Source organism: Homarus americanus, unplaced genomic scaffold, assembly GCF_018991925.1.
Source record: "Homarus americanus isolate GMGI-L3 unplaced genomic scaffold, GMGI_Hamer_2.0 scaffold24523, whole genome shotgun sequence".
In the NCBI taxonomy this organism is placed as follows: Eukaryota; Metazoa; Arthropoda; class Malacostraca; order Decapoda; family Nephropidae; genus Homarus; species Homarus americanus.
The window spans coordinates 4,953,390-4,975,893 of NW_024744357.1; the positions used below are offsets into that span (position 1 = coordinate 4,953,390).

Sequence of the window (22,504 nt, forward strand, 5' to 3'; positions counted from 1 at the left end):
TTGCAGTAATCTCTCTCTCTCTCTCTCTCTCTCTCTCTCTCTCTCTCTCTCTCTCTCTGTCAATGGGGACATAAACGTGGGCGTGTCTGACGAGTCTTTGACCACGCCCCCTGAAACACATCACTTAAAGGTCACATTTCAAAATCATTTCTCGGGGTTGAGAGCCACGCGTCGTCACCTGATGGCAGCGTATAATTGAAACGAGAACATAATTAAAACCAACGCCATCAGTGACTTCTATACCTTGATATATATATTCTGTTTGATATACTCAGAATGATATACTGTATAGTCCTGGTTGGTATATGGTCGTATAGTCTACAGATTGTTAATGGTGTTGTTTTTATACGCTTGTGATATGGAATCGTATGTTTGAGTGTGACTGGGAGAGAATAAGAGGGAGCAATGGGAGGTGTTAGACTGCCAGCGAACAGACACAATGTGAACACCTGTTGGCTCTTACCTGGTGATGTGTAGGAAGTCATAGTCATGTTGACACTTACCAAAGTCAAAGGAGGCAGCGACGACTGTGATGAGGAAGAACAGAGAGTAGAGAGAGGTGGAGGCTGGAGGCATCACCGCGGGCCGTACAGACAACACGCCCCCTCTCGCCGCCACCCAGCACATAGGTTCCATCATCAGTAAACGCCTTCGTCACCTAAATATCTTACTATCGTTTTAATTCACCTCCCCTTTCCACATCTCTATGGCGTTTTTTTTTTCTATTTTTATTACAGTTAAGTTCAATCACACTTGTTTTCTTTTAGTCTGCACAAGGGCTGTGGTCTTTGGCGTCACGTTAAAACTGGAAAGTTACATTTTCTTTTCTTTTTCTTGAAGCGATTTTGTCTCCACTAAAATTACTTCTCCACGTATAAATATATTCAGAGAGTTTTTGTTTTCCAGCTTCTAGTATTATTATTTTTTTCTTTTATAATATTTCACTGGTGGTGATGGGTAGAGCTGGTGATGGCAGGCTACAGAGACGCTGGCTAAGTGGGCGGGTTACAGACACTGGAGGTAACCGCTAGGATGAGGCGACCCACACAACACAACTCTACCCTGCAAAGGCAAAACAAAATCACATCTTAATTAAACAAACTCTTATAAACGTATCACTAGACATATCTATCAGTGTTTATAAATCTACTATAACAATACATACATATAAAACCTCCACGATACCATATTAATACTGGCGACGCGAATCTTCTTCCCGTGTTAAGGCGTCATTAACGAGGTCCAGTGTGAAGCTCAGCTCTGCCATCACACATGTAAACACGATATAGTAACTTAGATATATACTGTAAGTTATGTTGTTTACCGAGCACTTGTCGAGTCTGTCTGTATGTCTGTCTGCTTGTGTTTCTGTCTACTGACGTGTGTGTGTGTATATATATAATAATATTAATAATAATAAAAAGTTTATTGAAAGAGCATGGCAGCCGCTAAGCTGAAATTATACAGTTGCATAATACATAAATGGATCACTTGATTTACAAATACTATACAAGTAACATAAGTGATACAAATATGATATATAATAACTAGGTGGGGAGAAGGTCATACTACAGGGCATTTCTTCATAGTGACAGTGCAAAAAGGTAAGATTGGCTGGGAGTGAATACACTGGTTGATTACGAGTTGTTGATAATTTTTACAATGGTTGAGACTGGGCTGTTCTTATAGCAATCAGTACGTGCTCGTATGGGCTGGATGCGGTTGTGGTGTCGAACAAAAATTATCGGGCGAGGGATCTCGGGTGGTAGTAGGAGCTGGTGTCGAGGATGGTGCAGAAGCTTCTCACCAAATTTGCAGATGAGGTCGTGGTGATGGTCAGAGAGAGCCGAGAGGGTCAGTGTGTTGAGCGCTTCTTGATATGTGGAGTAGGAAGGGGAGAGAATAATCTTGCATGCCCTCTTCTGCACGTTTTCTAGGTGTTTCAGTTATGTGACATTTAGGGAGGAAGACCAGGCAGGGGAGGCATAGGTGAGCTTGGGAAGTGTGAATGTTGAGTAAACACTGAGGAGCTCGGGTGCAGGAACTCCGAGGGACTTGAGTCGGCGGAGGAGGGGGAGACGGAAACTGGAGGATTTTTACAATTGTATTGATGTGTATTTTCCAATTTAGTTTGCTATCTATAGTGACGCCGAGGAACTTAGTGGAATCCACACCCTGGACTGTGTTGTGGCCCAAAGTAATGGAGGGAGGTGGGACAACGTCGGAGGAGAGGTTGATGTGCATAACCATGGTCTTGGTATGGTTGATGATGACATGGTTGTTGGTGGCCCAATTTTGGAGACTGTTCAAAATATCCTGGAGGGCGGTGTAGTCGGGAGCCGAGTTGTTCACACTGATCCCAATGATGGAGTCGTCGACATATTTCCAGCGAGCAGGGGGTTTTTCTTCGGGCGTCACTGAAAAGCATAAGGAAGCAGAGAGGTCCCATCTTGGTGCCTTGGGGGACGCCACAGGTGAGTGACTGAAAGGTGGAGACAGCCCCTCAGAAGCGTACAGCTTGGCATCAGTCACTAAGGAAGTCTGTAAGCCATGGTATAAGACTTCTTCGAAACCCGAGGTCAGTAGCTTTGTTGATGATTAAATTGTGGTCGACTCGGTCAAATGCCTTGGTGAAGTCAATGGAGGCGACAGCCACAGACGTCTTTCGTTTTTCCAGATGGTGGTATATGTAGTCGAGAAAACTGACAAGACAGTGAGTGGTGGATGAAGTTTTCGTATTGTCAAATTGCTGAGGATCTATGGCGCCTGCAATATCAGCATAGGCCCAGTCAAACACAAAACTTTCACAGATTAAGCTGGGTATTGGGGTGATGGCAATGGATTGTAGCTCATTTAGGGATTGTGGGCTGGTTGACTTGGGCACTGGTGACACATATGAGGTCTTCCAGTCAGCTGGGCATCTTGCTTGACTGAGGGAAGCATTGATGATGGAGCAGAGGGGTTTAGCAAGCTCCGGGGAGAACTCCTTGTAGAGTTTCATTGGTAAGTCAATGGGGGTGGTGGAGCGGTTTAACTTCAGTTTGTCCAGACTTTTTGCTACATCACATTCTTCCACTAAGTCAATGGGAAAGGGGGCTGGTAGGTAAGCAGAGAGACTGGCTGTGTTAAGCCGAGGGAGCGTCTGGCATATAGTTGCGAAATGGTTGTTTGATTGCTCAGCTGCGTCACCATTAGTGAGATGGCTAACGAAGGGGAGTGGACGTGTCTTATTGTTTCGTCCACAGAGTTCTTTAAGCTTACCATACCATTGACTGTTGTTGGTCTGCTTCAGGTGTTGCAGCTTGGTTGGGTAGTGGGACTTCTTTGCAGCGTGTATTTCACGGATGACTTGATTGCGAAGAGACCTGTAGTGGTTGTGGTCATTGAGATAAAAGACTCTGTCTCTCTGTTGCATAAGTCTTTTGATCCGAGGTGTGATCCAGGGCAAGTCAGCTGGGTGTGATTTGACGGACTTCTCGAGGAAGAAGTGGTGGTGAGCTTCCGTGGTGGTGTTGGTGTAATTTATCCATTTAATGTCCACGTCATCCACACTAAGTAATTCAGTCCAGGTCTCTGCACTTGGCTGGCAGTGACAGCTGGAGACCAGAGCACTGATAGGTGTGTTCTACACCCCATAGGAGGCATTGGTTGAGGTGGTTGGTACTGGTCCGCTAAGTCAGTTCAGATAAGGTCAAGGGTATTTTGACCGTGTGCATTTGTAGAAGTTCACAGCTTGGCAATGCTTATGGTCCTGTGTTAATATTATTATTAATATTGTTTAGGATGTATATGTATGTTTTTAATTCATGTCATGGACAAGCTTTTGATCCATATTTGCCAATCGTGTTTTTAAAATCAAAAGTTTTATGTTGCGGCCACGTGTCCCTCTAGCTGTGTGAATATGTCAAATAAATAAACCAAACAGACAGGAAGGGTACATGACTGTAGACGACAGAGAGGAACAGAGTCACACATGTGGGCGAAGTCCTGTGTTGCGTCGTCACCCTGACACCAATGTTGTGATGGAGTCTCACTCACCCACGATATATTTCTTGTTCTTATCATTATACTATCATTTACTCCCAACCTTCACGTGTATACATAAAAGAAACTAAAATTGTCTGTCGAGAAAATGTACACCTGTTCCCCAAGGCAGCAAAATGTTGGGGGGAAAAAAATTAAAAAATTGCGTTATAAAAAAGGAGAAAAGCTGCAGTAAAGTATAATCAAATTACCAGAATTTCCGCCGCTCTACACTGAATCATTTTTTCACGTAAGCTGACGACACAAGGAGGTGACACTACACTCGACCACCATCACGCCCCCAAACTATAAAATCAGGTACAGTACTCCTTCACAACTCGGTAGGTACTCTGATGCGAACCGAGTCCATGATACACAAGAGACGAGGGCTGTAACCCACCCACCCACGGCACACTTTTGCAATATTTGAGTGAAAAGCCGATAAAAAAAGATAGATTAGTACTGTAGTGTTAATATTTGTTTTAGTATTCGACTCGTGCTTGTTTAAACATTTATGCCAGGTGTATAAAGGTGAAGTTCTGTAATCGGGATACAGGTTTATTGGCTAGTAAAAACCTTTACCAGTTAAATGTATATAACCAGAAATACAAGTGGTTAATATTGTAAGTTTTGGAACGTTATGGTTCTGTTAGGTTAGGTTAGGTTAGGTTAGGTTAGGTTAGGTTAGGTTAGGTTAGGTTAGGTTTCCTCAAAAAGTTGTAACATTTTGACATTCATTTTTTAAAAAACACACACACACACACACACGCACACACACGCACACACACACACGCACACACACACACAAAAGTCCAGTAATGGCGGAACAAACAAAAACATAATCTTCTCATAACTCGAGTAAAGTCGTTGATCGCTTTCATAAACAGCACAGCACATCAGACGTGACCCTCGGTTGTAGAGTCAGTCGGTGTGGCCGGAGGTCTTACCTGTTGCTTGTTTTCTCATTTAAAGATGCATGGACTATTACCATCACCTGTCTGTCTGTGTGTGTGTGGGTGTGTGTGCGTGTGTGGCTCAATGTGTGTGTGTGTTTCTCTACTTTAAACTGCTGTATGAATGCATGAATATAAGACCTTCTGCCTGTATGTACTCGTTTGTATGTATGTATGAAACTTCTACCTGTGTACATGGGAACAGCGTGTGTACCTCTACTTCCTCCTTAACAAAATGAACTACGTCTCAGCACATTAACTGGATTTTCATATCTATCATAAAGTATCATCGACTACCGCAGTTCCCTGACCTTAAACAAATCGTAAATATTTCATCAAACATTAATATAACTCACCTCGGAAAGTTAATTTATGAGTCGTGACATAGTAAATAAACCGTAAAGTTCCTGAATTTATATGATTTTCAACAACACAAGGAGGGGATTTCTTTTAACGTGGCTATACTGTTTTTGTGGGGGTATTTTTTTTTTATCTTTGCTGTTCGTGAAAGATGAATTTTCCTATCCTAAACATTCTAGTATTTTAAACATTCTACCATACATATGTACACACACACAGACACACACACAGACAGAGACACAGACACACACACACACACACAATATAAAGCAGTGAGAGAGCTGGTATCACCTGAGTAATAAATGAGATGTCAAGGTGGGCGGATATTGAGCCTCTTGTGGCTCTCCTCTTCTCCCCTCTCCCTCCTCCCTCCTCTCCTCCTCCTCCTCCTCCTCCTCCTCCTCACTCCTCCTCCTCCTCCTCCTCCTTAGGGATTTAGGTTACGTTAGGTATAAGAAGTTGTAACATGTCAAAACACTGTCATCCTAACAGGTGTTCAGAAGTCCTCAGTGACCTTCCTCATAAAACACTTGACTCCCAGACAATCGCAACAATTAATCATCAGAAAAAGGTATTCACAACCTGGCGAGAGAGAGAGGAGAGAGAGAGAGAGAGAGAGAGAGAGAGGAGAGAGAGAGAGAGAGAGAGAGAGAGAGAGAGAGAGAGAGAGAGAGAGAGAGAGAGAGTTAGTCGTAGCTCCGTGAGGCAGAGAAGGAGGAGGTGGGGGAGGAGGAGGGAAGATGGGGAAGAGGAAGATGGTAGGAGAGGAAGAGGAGAAGGAGGAGAAAGAGTAGGAAGAGGAAGATGCTAGGAGAGGAGGAATAGGAGGAGGAGGAGGAAGAGTAGGAAGGAAGATGGTAGGAGAGGAAGAGGAGAAGGAGGAGAAAGAGTAGGAAGAGGAAGATGCTAGGAGAGGAGGAATAGGAGGAGGAGGAGGAAGAGTAGGAAGAGGAAGATGGTAGGAGGAGGAGGAGGAAGAAGATGTTTGGGCAGCACAAATAAAATGAACTCGATTGATTTACCAATATTTTTTGTGGTAGTTGATGTCGGCAAATATTGATAGCCTATTTTCTTTCTGGATGCGTTTTTGTTTTGCTTCTCCCCCCCCCTCCCTCCTTCACCACCCCTCCTTCCACCCTCCCCTCCCTTCCACCTCCTCCCTTCACCCTCCCCTCAGCCCCCTCCTCCTTCCACCCTCCCTTCTTTCCACCCTCCCCTCCCTTTTCCCCTTTCCTCCTCCCATCCTCTCTCCCCTTCTCCTCTTCCTTCATCACTCCCTTCCGACCCTCCCTCCTCTCCCTTCTCCCCCCTTCCCGATAATCACAGGTGGTCAGATGATGTAGCAGTGAGGGATGAGAGAGAGAGAGAGAGAGAGAGAGAGAGAGAGAGAGAGAGAGAGAGTGTCAAGCTAAGAAAGAGACAGACAGACAGACAGACAGACAGACAGAGCAAACTTGTTGTACGGGAGTGAGAGAAGAATGACCCAGGTAACAATGGTGATCCTATTGTCACATCATCATCAAGGTTGAGAAAGAGCAATCCACCTGACGAAGCTCTCACACACACACAGCCTGACAACACCTTCAGTAGAGAGAGGGAAGAAGGGTAGAAGGAAGGAAGGAAGGTAGGAAGAGAATGATGGAGGGAAGTAGGAAGAGAGAGAGAGAGAAAGAGAGGGAGAACAAACTCTAAAGAAGACGGAACATAAAAGCGACTAGGACTGGAAACTCATAGCGTCACGCCACGCATATAGCATCACATCACTCATAGCATCACGTCACTCATAGCATCACGTCACTCACACTGTATCACGTTACTCACACAGCATCACGTCACTCACTGCATCACGTCACTCACAGCATCATGTCACTCATAGCATCACGTTACTCATATGGCATGACGTCATTCATATAGCATGCCGTCACTCACAGCATGACGTCACTCACAGCATGACGTCACTCACAGCATGACGTCACTCACAGCATCACGTTACTCATAGAATACATCACTCTCAGCATCACGTTACTTAGCATCACGTCACTCACAGCATCACGTTACTTAGCATCACGTCACTCATAGCATCACGTTACTTAGCATCACGTCACTCACAGCATCACGTCACTCACAGCATCACGTCACTCACAGCATCACGTTATAGCATCGTCACCACAGCATCACGTTACTAGCATCACGTCACTCATAGCATCACGTTACTTAGCATCACGTCACTCACAGCATCACGTCACTCACAGCATCACGTTACTTAGCATCACGTCACTCACAACATCACGTCACTCTCAGTATCATAAGGCCGACAAGACATCCACTCGGGTACAAACCTCAGTTCAGTATTCATCGAAATCCACTTAAATAATGTGTCAATGGAGTGAACCCGTGACACCGAACCCTTAATAGTACCAGTGAGTCCGAGACACCGATCCCTCTTAATAGTGCCAGTGAACCCGAAACACCGAACCACCCTTAATAATGCCAATGAACCCGAGACAACGTCCCTTAATAGTGCCAGTAAATCCGAGACACCGAACCCTCTTAATAATGCCGGGAGGTGAAGGTAAGATTTATTTAGTCTCTCTCTCTCTCTCTCTCTCTCTCTCTCTCTCTCTCTCTCTCTCTCTCTCTCTCTCTCACACTCACCCTGCTCGCTGGAAATATGTCGACGACTCCACCATTGGGATCAGTGTCAACAATTCTGCTCCCGACTATACCGCCCTTCAGGATTTATTGAACAGTCTCCAAAACTGGGCCACCAACAACCATGTCACCATCAACCATACCAAGACCATGGTTATGCTGCACTCAACCTCTCCTCCTACGTTGTCCCACCTCCTTCCATTACTTTAGGTCCCAACACACTCAGGTTGTAGATTCCAAAGCTCCTCGGCGTCACCATAGACAACAAACTAAATTGGAAACCACACGTTAGTGGTGTCAAATCCTCAGTTTCCGTCTCCACCTCCTCCGCTGACTCAAGTCCCTCAGGCTCCCTGCCTGAGCTCCTCAGTGTTTACTCAACATTCATACTTCTCAAGCTCACCTATTCCCCTGGGTCTTCCTCCTACACAACAAACACCTAGAAAAAGTGCAAAAAGGGCAAGCAGATTATTCTCTCCTTCCTACTCCACATAAAGCATCGCTCACACTGACCCTCTCGACTCTCACTGACCATCACCACGACCTCATCTACAAATTTGGTGGAAGCTTGCCCATCCTCGACACCGGCTCCTACTACCACCGAGATCCCTCGTCCGAGAATTGCTGTTCGACACCACAACCGCATCCAGCTCATACGAGCACGGACTGATGCTCTAAGAACAGCCCAGTCCACCATTGTAAAATTATTAACCAATCAGTAAATCACCAGTAACTCCCAGCCAATCTTACTTTTGCACTGTCACTATGTTGAAATGCCCTGTAGTTTAGCTTTCCCCACCTGTTATTATATATCATATTTGTATCACTTATGTTACTTGTATTATTTGTAAATCACGAGACCCATTCCCCCAATTATGTAACTGTATACAGCCTTCCGGCAGCTATATCTTTCAATAAACCTGTTATTATTATTATTATTATTATTATTATTATTATTATTATTATTATTATTATTATTATTATTATTATTATTATTATTATTATTATTATTATTATTATTATTATTATTACACACACACTGGACAACATGAGACCCACGTCCCCACAACAACATTGAGACATACATTGATTCAGTGTGTGTGTGTGTGTGTTGTGTGTGTGTGTGTGTGTGTGTGTGTGTAGAGAGAGAGAGAGTGCAGGTATACAAACAAAAGTCAACAACACGTCAATTCAACCATTAACCCTTAAATAGACCCAACAAAACCACTATAAAGTGACCTGTGATGACCTGACCCTAGAAGACCACCTAACCTTCACACCTCTCTCTCTCTCTCTCTCTCTCTCTCTCTCTCTCTCTCTCTCTCTCTCTCTCTCTCTCTCTCTCTCTCTCTCTCTCTCTCTCTCTCATATGTTTGGGGTCATTTTTCACAATGTTTCGTCCAATAAAAGGATGGGGGGTTATTACGTCTCACTGTCTTGAATATCTGAATGAAATGGTATTATGTTGTGAAGAAAATATATTGAGATAATAGTAACTTTCTTCCTCTCACTGTCTATAGCCTCGAGGAAGAATAGTGACTGACCTCATCTGTCTGTCTGCCTGTCTGTCTGTGTTTGTGCGTCTTGAACCAACATTCGCATTCGTAATTTCAATTTAGGCCTCTAACAAGTTACCAATTAGAAGTCTTTCAGCTAATTCTTCTTCTTCTTCTTCTCTCTTCCTTCCAACTTTCCTCCGCCGTTTATCCTACCCTACCAGATCTTACTCCACCAAACGCCGTCAGGTTTTATCACAAACATAACTCACAGTCACAGATTCTTACCTCTATTTCACACGACTCACTGTTATATCAAGGGAGAAGCTGTCGAGAAAAAAAAAATTACTTATATTTTTTTTACCGTATCGAGTTGTTTGTTTTTTGTAATTCAATGAACGTAATTCAACGAAAAAAGTTATTTATTAGTAAAATTAAGTGGGTTTTTTTAGCGTTGATTATATGGGGATTTTACAGTATTTTATATATTCCAGATTTTAATATGGCTATATTAGATCGGTTATACACTGATATTATTCTACAGTACGTCACCATTATCATCTACACTTTCAACCTCATCGTCTACACCTGCTACCTGAATACTTGTTATCTACACCTATGCCGTTCAAAGCCTACACACACACACACACACACCCACACCACCACACACCACCCCTCCCACCACACCCACCACACCACCACCACTCACCACCACACACTACCCCTCACCACCCCTACTCCCACCCCCTCAGACAAGATGACCAATCACCTCATGATCTTAATCCAAGTGGAGAATTAATCACCCAACAAACATTCATCTCATCTACCTGTCCGATTAAAACTCAGATTAATCGTCTCACTAATCGTGGTTCTCAGCCTCAAATCTGACCAAACAATCTTGTCAGAGTTAGTTGAGAAATAATTGTGGATTTTGGGTGTTAATAGTTTTGAGTGATGTTGTTTTTGTTTAGGAGGATTAACCAACTGAATCAACCATATTGGATAAGTGGGTCTGTAGGATTAACCAACCAGCCTTGACAGTGACAGGAAAATTATCATGACATTGACAGCCAATTTATCCATGATACTGACAGCCAATTTATCCATGATAGTGACAGCTAACTTATCCATGACAGTGACAGCTAACTCATCCATGACAGTGACAGCTAACTCATCCATGACAGTGACAGCTAACTCACTGTCTATCATCCTCCATAAGACAGACATAATAAGGCAGCCACAAGGTTAGACAGCCATATGACAGTCCTCATATAAGCAAGCCATCAAATAGACATTGGTTGGGTCAGCTTATGTCTACATACCGTTAATTAGGACAGAGTGGCTTTTTTTTTATCGATCCACTGGCTTGCCTATCAATCAGTCTATATCCAGTGGCTTGCTTATCAATCAGTCTATACCCATCGGCTTGCTTATTAATTAGTCTATATCCATCGGCTTAATTTCAGTCTATCATAATTTCATAGCCCAGAACAATTCACCTCAATCTCCCCGTTCTATAATTATATCACCTTAATGACCTATAATTATATTTACCGTCATAATAATTACAAAGTTAAAACCCTAAACAAAATGTATAATCTTGTCTCAGTTTATTTCTGTAATATTTCAAGTGTTTATCAATTCTAGTTTCGAAGTTATTTCTGTTGATATGGTAACACTGTATAAACCTCTTTTGTTTATCGTATAGTGTTTTATTGTATACTGTTATGGTTTAGTTTGCCTTATGTATAATATAGTTTACAGGTTAGTATAACATAGATATCAATTTATCATCTGGTTTCATTAATCGTCGTTGGTTGGTTCATTGATTCATTTATTTGTCTCGAAGCTTCATTCGGTGTTATTTGATATTAATTGTTTATCTGATGAGGTTGATATATTCTTAAGATTCCAGACCCATTTATAGTTTATTCTTGTACCCCTTCAAAGTTGAATGGTTTTATAGTTACCTCAAATTGAATGTTTACTTCAAAGTTTAATCGTTTATCCTTCAAAGTTTAATATTTTACCCTTCAAGTTTAATGTTTTACCCTTCAAAGTTTAATGGTTTACCCTTTCAAAGTTTAATCGTTTATCCCTTCAAAGTTGATGGTTTATCCCTTCAAAGTTTAATATTTTACCCCTTCAAAGTTGAATGGTTTGCCCCTTCAAAGTTTAATCGTTTATCCCTTCAAAGTTTAATGGTTTATCCCTTCAACGTTGAATGGTTTACCCCTTCAAAGTTGAATGTTTTACCCCTTCAAAGTTTAATCGTTTATCCCTAAGTTTAATGTTTTACCTTCAAAGTTTAATCGTTTATCCCTTCAAAGTTTAATATTTTCCCCTTCAAGTTTAATATTTTACCCCTTCAAGTTTAATCGTTTATCCTTCAAAGTTTAATCGTTTGCCCTTCAAAGTTGAATGGTTTCCCTTCAAAGTTTAATGTTTTATCCCTTCAAAGTTGAATGGTTTATCCTTCAAAGTTTAATGTTTTACCCCTTCAAAGTTGATCCCTCTCTACCTTTACAGTTGACAGTCCGAGACACAACAGTTGCTCGGGTTTCTATAGCCAAAGTTTCTCAGAGTTTAATGTTATTTTGTTATTAGTGTTACAACTCCTCCACTTCCTCTCCTCTTCCTTCCTCTCCTCTTCCTTCCCCTCCCTCTTCCTTCCCTCCTCTTCCTTCCCTCCCTTCCTTCCCTCCTCTTCCTTCCCTCCTCTCTCCCTACTTCGTCTCTTCTCCTCTTCTTCCTTCTTCTCCTCCTAGCCAAGAAGAGAGACCCTTCTCACACCAACCAAAAACACCCGTGTCACACCACCCAAGAGGCCTGTCCACCCACCCAAGAAGGCCTGTCACACCCACCCAAGAAGACTGTGTCACACCCACCCAAGAAGACCGTGTCACAAACCAACCAAAACAGTGTGTCACTCCCAGTCAAGGAAGAAAGACCCGTGCCACACCCAACCAAGAAGACCCGTGTCACACCACCCAGCCAAGACCGGTGTTACACCCAGCCAGTAAAGACCACTTGGCCAAGAAATAAGACCCGTGTCACACCCAGCCACAAGACCGTGTCACACCCAGCCACCAAGACTGTGTCACACCCAGCCACCAAGACCCGTGTCACACCCAGCCACAAGACCCGCGTCACACCCAGCCACAAAGACCGTGTCACACCAGCCACCAAGACCGTTTCACCCGGCCACCAAGACCCGTGTCACACCCAGCCACCAAGACCGTGTCACACCTAGCCACCAAGACCCGTTTCACACCCGGCCACCAAGACCGTGTCACACCCAGCCACCAGACCCGTGTCACCCAGCCACCAAGACCCGTGTCACACCCAGCCACCAAGACCGTGTCATCAGGCACCAAGACCCGTGTCACCAGCCACCAAGACCGTGTCACACCCAGCCACCAAGACCCGCGTCACCAGCCACTAAGACCCGTGTCACCCAGCCACCAAGACCTGTGTCACACCCAGCCACCAAGACCCGTGTCACACCCAGCCACCAAGACCGCGTCACAGCCACCAAGACCCGTGTCACCCAGCCACCAAGACCCGTGTCACACCCAGCCACCAAGACCCTTGTCACACCCAGCCACCAAGACCGTGTCACACCCAGCCACCAAGACCCGTGTCACCAGCCACCAGACCGTCACCAGCCACCAAGACCCGTGTCACCCAGCCACAAGACCCGTGTCACACCCAGCCACCAAGACCGTGTCACCCAGCCACAACCGTTCCCAGCCACCAAGACCTGTGCCACACCCAGCCACCAAGACCCGTGTCACACCCAGCCACAAGACCCGCGCCACACCCAGCCACCAAGACCCGTGTCACACCCAGCCACAAAGACCCGTGTCACACCCAGCCACCAAGACCCGTGTCACACCCAGCCATCTGAACCTTTATCAACACAACCTAAAATATTCACAACCATCATATTAATCCATTCTCTTTACCTCTACCTTCCACATCCTTCTCCTTTATCTCCTACTTTCTCTCTCCTTTTCCCTATAACCCTCACTTTCTCTCTCCTTTTCCCTATAACCCCTCACTTTCTCTCTCCTTTTCCCTATAACCCCTCACTTTCTCTCTCCTTTTCCTATAACCCCTCACTTTCTCTCTCCTTTTCCCTATAACCCTCACTTTCTCTCTCCTTTTCCATATAACCCCTCACTTTCTCTCTCCTTTTCCTATAACCCCTCACTTTCTCTCCTTTTCCCTATAACCTCACTTTCTCTCTCCTTTCCCTTCCCTCACTTTCTCTCTCCTTTTCCCTTAACCTCACTTTCTCCTTTTCCCTATAACCCTCACTTTCTCTCTCCTTTTTCCTATAACCCCTCACTTCTCTCTCCTTTTCCTAACCCCTCACTCTCTCTCTCCTTTTCCCTATAACCCCTCACTTTCTCTCTCCTTTTCCCTATAACCCCTCACTTTCTCTCTCCTTTTCCCTATAACCCCTCACTTTCTCTCTCCTTTTCCCTATAACCTCCTTTCTCTCTCCTTTTCCTATAACCCCTCCTCTCTCCTTTTCCCTATAACCCCTCACTTTCTCTCTCCTTTTCCCTATAACCCCTCACTTTCTCTCTCCTTTCCCCTATAACCCCTCACTCTCTCTTCTTTCCCCTCCAGCCTCTCATTCTCAACAAACTTTGCTAATTACACTGTTGCCTCATTTCCATTTCCCCAAACTACACCTAACCAGTTTACATTAAATTTCCAACCTAAGCTTCTAAAACTCGGTAATGTAAGGATCAGCTTCATTACTAGAGTCGCTGCTTTGTGAGGAGGACCTTGTACTCGAAGCTCCTACTCCTCCTCCTGCTGCATCCCTCGGTGTGGCTTTATAAGATAATCTGAAATGTCGAAGTTTTGTCAGTGTGATGATGTCAAACGGTTCATGTTGTGTGTGTGTGTGTGTGTGTGTGTGTGTGTGTGTGTGTGTGTGTGTGTGTGTGTGTGTCGAAGAATAAGAGTCTGAACAGTAGGTCAAGTCTCACACGATGTTCTTTCTTCTAGTCTTCTTTCATCTGACTGACTGACTGATTGGCTGGCTGGCTGAGTGGCTCGTCTCTAAACCAGTCACTCATCCATTGTCCTTCACCCACTCACCTGTTCCTCATCACTCACCTGTCCCTCATTTACGTCTTTGTGTCATCTGTGTTACTCTACCGCTGTTACGTGAGTTTCCGAAGCTTCCATTTCATTCTTGTCTGTTGGCATCAGTTCCCCTTCATTGATGCTGTTACAAGATCGATACCTTTTTTTATTTTCTAACATTTTGTTGATCATTCATGAGGTCAAATATAATAGCTCACTTTCGACACAAGGATTTGACACCTAGTTTATCTGGGCTTTGTTTAAGTTCATCTTTGTTCAAGTAATTTTTTGTTTTTATCTCTTGTTGCTATAAGTGGTGTTTCTTATTTCCGTCCACACTGTCTTTATCGCGCCGAAGATAATATAACAATACGGGTACATACCATTAATACAAAATCATAACACAATTTTACTGATTAACGAAACATTACGATGAAATTATAACCAAAAAAGGGTTATAATAAGCTTCAAAATAAATAAATAATCACGAAGTTTTGAATACGAGTGAGAGGAACCTTGCCGTAGTATCAACACTGGGCTGGGCTGGTACCTGAGCGAGTGAGAGCGTGACGGTGTGGGAGGGACTCGAGAAATACAACTCCAGCCAACAGCACCGACCAGAAGCGACTAGTTGGTGGTGGTGCGCCTGGCTCTCATCGGCTGGACTCAAACATCCCTCCTCCCTCTTTCCTCCCTCCTCTGCCTCATGCAGATTTATTGTAATTATCAATTTATCTGGTCATAAATTATTCCCAGGTCAGTTACTCGGAATTCAAGATGTGACTCTTTTTCACTTGATTACTTGATTATTTTCATTACTTATCTGCAACACAAACTTAAACAACACCTAAATAAGGGTCATTTTAGACAGATAAACAGTAAGGTAGAGAAGGAAACACAAGTGGACAGGTGTAAAAAAAAAATATTGTTTTAACTTTGGACTCGTGTTTGGACCTTTTGAGGGAGACTGGAAGGTTGAAACTGAAGAAGACTGGAAGGTTGAAACTGAAGAAGGACTGGAAGGTTGAAACTGAGGAAGACTGGAAGGTTGAAACTGAGGAAGACTGGAAGGTTGAAACTGAGGAAGATTTTGAAGGTTGAAACTGAGGAAGATTTTTGAAGGTTGAAACTGAGGAAGATTTTTGAAGGTTGAAACTGAGGAAGATTTTTGAAGGTTGAAACACATAGCTAAAGTATAATTCTCAACATAGGTTAGTATTTATTGGCTTCGTCTCTGTACTAAATAAAATCGTGTGACGTTGACCCAATGACAGTACACTATTATCGTCCCCATAGTGAAGGGTTTTAAAGATCTCAATTGCTGAAACCTAGTTATACATTATACAGAAAGAATATCATTGTATTACGTCTTACATTATAACAAGAAGCATATTGTTTACCTCTTGCAATACGCTAATACATTGCAAGTTTAATCTAAAGTATATATTTTTTTCCAGTTCAATAATTCTCTTCAGTAACTCGTCTAACATAGCAAATAAACTGAAAGCTTTCCTACTTCATTCTTATCAATGATTCAGCGTTTATTTATTATTCAGTATGACGGAGATCAAAGCACATGGGTGATGAATTACTATCTATATGTAGTCAGCTTTACCTTTCTACCTACCTGGCCAAAATGCGACTCAACCAACAAATCTTTTTTTTTCTGTATTAAATACTTTATGATAATTAAAAGCGAGGAATAGCTATTAAAAATATCACAAGGAACAGTAACGACAGGGAACAGTAACGACAAAGGAACAGTAACGACAAGAAACAGTAACGACAAGGAATAGTAACGACAAGAAACAGTAACGACAAGGAATAGTAACGACAAGGAACAGTAACGACAAGAAACAGTAACGACAAGAAACAGTAACGACAAGGAACAGTAACGACAAGGAACAGTAACGACAAGGAACAATAACGACAAGAAACAGTAACGACAAGGAACAGTAACGACAAAACAGTAACGACAGGAACAGTAACGACAAGAAACAGTAACGACAAGGAATAGTAACGACAAGGAACAGTAACGACAAGGAACAGTAACGACAAGGAACAGTAACGACAAGAAACAGTAACGACAAGGAACAGTAACGACAAGAAACAGTAACGACAAGGAACAGTAACGACAGGATTATAGTCAATATTATTCAGCACATTAACAAACGTTCCTAATTATACGAAGAAAAAAAATTATGGTTACTTTTCCAATCATTATCCACATTTGTATACACGCTGTTATAGTTCTCTGTTCTTACACTTTATGGAGGCTTACAACATCTCCATTATTTACCGACTATTAAATTTAGGACTTTAGGACAGTGTATGTATGTGTGAGATTCCAGTCATTCTCCTAACAGCCTTTTCCTCGCCCCCTATCACATCAATCTTCCACGCCCGTCGCTAGGGATTTCAAGTCTCAGGGTCATATATACAAGGCTCTGGTGACGAGCTTCCACGATTAGTTTTGTCTTAAGTGAATAGTTTGGGCATGATAGGGGCACATGTGGTGAGACAACTTCAATCTATAGCTCAGGTGGTAATTCAGCTGGGTACTAGAATTTTACTGAAGGTTTCATAACACCAGAATGTTACCTATATAACGTAAGCAGATTATGACCATGGAGATTATTTATACATTATTACCACAGTCTTGAAAATATATATAATTTAAAATTCCCTCAACCTGAAGTAATGTCTAAAAGATAAACGAATTTTTTCATGTCAATATAATCTCTTACCTGTCTGGGAAAATCGTTCGGAAATAATAATGTTTGGACGGAGAAATTCCCAAGTCTCCCTCCCTTCCAAGACTATCCCCACAGTAGTTTGTTTATCGCATTCTTCTATTGGGATCTTGTTGTGGAGTTTGGAAGTTGTACCTTGGGTTATTTGTCTCAGGTAATGGTCCTTGAGGTGTAACCAATCCCAACAGACGAGGTCCTCTGGTCGTCATGGGTGATTCAGAAGTTAAGTCATTGGCCGCTTCTGAACAGGTGTCATAAACGTTCAGTGACTTACACCGCCCATCATGGCTACCTCCACCCGCCCATCATGGGTACCTCCACCACCATCATGGCTACCTCACCGCCCACTATGGCTACCTCACACCGCCCACCATGGCTCTCACCACCATCATGGCTACCTCCACCGCCATCTCTGGCTACCTCACCGCCACTATGGCTACCTCACCGCCCATCATGGCTACCTCCACCGCCATCATGGCTACCTCCACCACCATCATGGCTACCACACCGCCCCCTGGCTACCTCCCCCCCATCATGGCTTCCTCACCGCCCACCATGGCTACTCACACCGCCCATCATGGCTACCTCACACCGCCTTATTCACCATCATAGCTACCTCCACCGCCCATCATGGCTACCTCCCGCCATCATAGCTACCTCACACCGCCATCATGGCTACCTCACCGCCCATCATGGCTACCTCCACCGCCCATCATGGCTACCTCACACCGCCCACCGCTACCTCCCACCGCCCACTATGGGTACCTCACACCGTCCCACTATGGCTACCTCACGCCCATCATGGCTACCGTCCCCATAACTGATTTTATTCCGTCAATATTATCTACAAACAATTGGGACAATAAATATATATAAATTTTTTTTGAACGATTGTTTTAGTATTTACCATCAGGCTTTCTAGATGTTTGTGATTGTTAGAATATTATTAAGAGGTTTTGAGTCTACGTGTGTCTGTCTGTCTTTCTGTCTGTCTGTCTGTCTGTCTGTCCTTCAGTATCATCTGTTAAGGGTTAATGGTTAGGGTGTTTACTCCTCTAGAATACCTATACAGTACATGTTTAACGACCTTAGTTGCTCTAGTGTGTGTGTGTATGAGGTGGGCCGTATATTCATCTCCGTACGTGACATTTCTTCACCTTCAACACCTGCATTTAAACCTCCCGGCAGATCCTCTCTCTCTTCCTCAGAGTAAAAACTTATATTTCTTCTCAATTCTCGACAAAGTTCATAAAAAATTTTTTTTTTCTCTCTACTGTCGATTGATTTTCGTTGTAACATATATATGATTTTAACATTGATTTTAACATTAATGAGACTGATATTTTTTACGAGTTTTTGATAGCTCGTTTAATCGGATTTTATTTTTAAAAACTTAATATATTATTAACTGTTTTTAAAAGCAGAGTAAAATACTTATATCTCTCTAATATTAAGTTTTATAGTTTATCGTTAATTATAAGTAAAGATCATTAGTAACTCTTAACTAATTTGTAACTGTTGGAATTAGTATGTACTAAGCCAGAATACACACACACACACACACACACACACACACACACACACACACACACACACACACACACACACACACACACACATATATACTGTACACACATACACACACACGTGGAGTCACTGACCAACTCGTGGACTTTCAATACATTCACTCATTCCTCCTTACCAACATTCACTCAGTCCTTCTAATCAACATTCACTCAGTCCTTCTAATCAACATTCACTCAGTCCTTCTAACCAACATTCACTCAGTCCTTCTAACCAACATTCACTCAACTTCTAATCCACATTCACTCAGTCCTTCTCACTATCATTCACTCAGTCCTTCTAATCAACATTCACTCAGTCCTTCTAATCAACATTCACCTCAGTCCTTCTTACCAACATTCACTCAGTCCTTCTCACCAACATTCACTCAGTCCTTCTCACCAACATTCACTCAATCCTTGTAACCAACAGGTAGTATTGCCAATCGCTACAGGTATGTATCAAGGGTTAGTGTTGATTACCTGTTAGGTGTATGAACTAATTAAGTGATGATCGGTACAGGTAGATTCTTTAGTATCAATTTCTCTTTACAAACTCTCTCCTCACAACAACAACAAAGAGTAATAATAAAATAATATGTTTTAGCCAAATTCTTTCATCATAATTATTTTAAAGTGTAGAAAATAAACAAATAATGTAAATAAATAAATAAATGATCTTCTTGTTGTTGATATAGGCATCTCAGAAACTGCTAGTAAACATGTAACAACAAATGAACTTCAGGTTGGTGTGGGAGTAAACAGTTTCTGGCGCACGACTTATAAGCATCTCATGAGACAGTGATATCCCAGTTCTAATCATCATTGTTTTATTTTGTTTCGTTTTGTTGCGTTTTTTGGGATTACTAGTTAAAAGCTGAGTGTACAGTAGTTCCATAGGCCTAACGAGTAAGTGTAATTGGGAGCGGTTACGGATCCAGTGCACGGAATACTAAACCTCAGAGCACAAGAAGGCAAAGCGACCACCACCTCACCCCACCACTGCTTTTACTTCATTAAAACACAAAATCAAAGCTGAAAACTCTCTACATTCACTAAAACTCACTAAAACTTACGAAAACTCCCTAAAACTCACGAAAATTACGAAAACTAAACCCTAAAACTCACGAAAACTTACGAAAACTCCTAAAACTCACGAAACTACGAAAACTCCCTAAAATTCATAAAAACTTACGAAAACTCCCTAAAACTCACGAAAACTTACGAAAACTTTAAATTCACAAAACTTACGAAAACTCACTAAAACTTCACGAAAATCATGAAAAACTCCCTAAACTCACGAAAACTTACGAAAACTCCCTAAAACTCACGAAAACTTACGAAAACTCCCTAAAACTCACGAAAACTTACGAAAACTCCCTAAAACTCACGAAAACTTACGAAAACTCCCTAAAACTCACGAAAATCAAACGAAAATTTTCTATCAATCTTCTCATATTAATTTGTATTATGTGTTTGCGTTCCATTATGTAGCAGTCAGTAGTCAGGGTCACACAAGAGGAGGGTTCAGCGTGCAGGTGTGTGTGACGCTATCCCTTTAAGCTGTTCCTTCAATCTGTTCCTTCAAGCTGGTGATCTGTTCCTTCAAGCTAGTGATCTGTTCCTTCAAGCTGGTGATCTGTTCCTTCAAGCTGGTGATCTGTTCCTCCAAGCTGTTAACCTACACTCATCCCCACCCCCACACACACACACGAGGCAGTTCACCTTTACACACAGTCGAATAAAACAGTATTTTTATTTCTACTCTGTGTACATTAAACCAAACAGACAGATAATTAAAACTTCATTAAAAACTTCACTAAGTGGTGGCGGAGGGTAATAATAAAACCAATATGTATAATCACTGTCAGGCCAAGGTGTTTCAGGTAACTCATCCCCCTTGCGTTACCTTGAACACCTGTGAGTGACCAGACGCAGATAAACATGAAGCAACAAGTGACAAATTGAAAGTAAGAAACTAAAATATTTACTAAAGAACAACATTGCAGGATAAATTGAAATAAAAGAAAAGAAATGTTATAATTAGTGGTAAATATAACTCCAGAATTTACTGTGACATTAACAGTTCAAACTATTATTTTTTTAATTGTTGTTGGACTCGTGTAATTATTAAAGTTATTACGTGTTTAAAGACCTTTTGTTTCCCAGCGTAGTAAGACTTTATTACTAACTACAATAACATAAATCACCCGTATCGTTGTATTTAATAATTAATTCAACTCAGTAAGTCAGTCTCTTCGAGGTGCCGCGTCAAGCAGTGATTTACCTGAGAGCTGTTGACTTATTTATTGACCAGGTAGAGGCTCGTCTTAATCAACTATTCTGTTAACTCGTGGTACCTCTGGATCCACAAGTCTATGTATAAATACTCAAAAAGGTATCGTTACGGAGGTGATCGATGAATTTCAAAATGGGATCCTGATGTCTTGGTAGGGTTGTCAAACCTTCGTCTGTTGTGTCATATTGTATCACACTAAACTGTAAAGATACGTTTTTGTGTGTGTGTGTGTGTGTGTGGAGGAGGTGAGGAGAAAAGAACTTGAAGGAGGTGAAGGAGAAGATGAAGAATGAGGAGGACCAGGAGGAAGGAAGGAGGAAGAGGAAGGGTAACGAAGAAGCAAAATACCGTAGTGTTCTCTTGTTAGCTTTAAAACGGATCTTATTATACTCACCCGTCGTGGGTCGCCCCTCTGTGTAGTATAACTTACCAATATCAATTAAAAGTTGGGCTAAAATGGTTAAATTTGGAAATCACTTTGATACTAAAACTTTTTCCACAAATCTTTTTAAAAATGCGTTGAAAAATGTTTTAGCCATCGGTAGATAAATTGGTTATGTGTGTGTTTGTTTTAATATTCTTTTTGGTAATAGTTGTGTTCGTATTTATGTATTAATTTGCAGTATAATACGTTTTTAAAGACCTTAGTTGTTGTTGTAGTGCAGAGACAATATTGTGTATTAGATGGCGCGCTTGAAGACTTTACTTAAGGCTATAAATTCTACTAGGAGTTTCAAGACCTTAACTGTTGAAGCGATAATATCATTAACATCATCATATGTTGGGTTTAATTATTCATTGTATTGTTGGATATTATTAGAACAACTTTACATTCATGACGTGTTTGGAATAAAGATTTGGTTGCTGAGATGACGACTGCAGTAATATCGGTTTTATACACTTTGTTTTGGTCAGGTCTCTGTTCACTTAACTTTACACTATATCAGAGTAGCAATAGAGTCAATCACATCTAACCAGACTAATCTATGTCTAGAAACATGTAAAGTCAGAGAGGTAATATAAATACTTGAGAAAAATGAACCTAAAACAAAGCTCCTTGTGAAAGAACACAAAATGTTTAACTTCGTAGTCACTGGTTTTCTAATTATTTTTTTAAAGGATTATCTCAGAATAAATAAAGGAAATTAACTTGGTCCCAGTTTTATCTTATTTTGCGTTGAATTTTACATATCAGGACCAACTATTTTTCCAGGAAGTAAAAATATTTATCCTTTAGACAAACCAATAATAAAATCGTATAAGTGACTATCCCACGCCACCATCCCACACCGCCACC

General features: G+C 42.0%; 2 protein-coding genes across 3 annotated transcripts in view; one reads left to right on the forward strand and one right to left on the reverse strand.

Annotated features, from left to right (window-relative positions):
• Positions 1-15,238, reverse strand: part of LOC121877828 — a 51,322-nt gene extending 36,084 nt beyond the window's left edge. Inside the window, exons 1-2 of one of the 2 annotated variants that reach the window (XM_042383713.1) lie at positions 15,144-15,238; positions 504-1,062 (exon numbers count right to left, since the gene is read on the reverse strand). In XM_042383713.1, the coding sequence (XP_042239647.1) occupies positions 504-639 (136 nt within the window). In that variant the 5' untranslated portion in view covers positions 640-1,062; positions 15,144-15,238. Of the gene's footprint in view, positions 1-503; positions 1,063-15,108 lie in introns of both variants that reach the window. The other variant, XM_042383714.1, reaches the window with a different exon arrangement.
• Positions 10,590-13,438, forward strand: LOC121877762 (extensin-like). The gene is made up of 2 exons (XM_042383619.1): positions 10,590-10,667; positions 12,548-13,438. Exons 1-2 carry the CDS (start codon positions 10,590-10,592, stop codon positions 13,436-13,438), a joined length of 969 nt encoding a protein of 322 aa, XP_042239553.1.
• Positions 15,239-22,504: the final 7,266 nt, after the last annotated feature.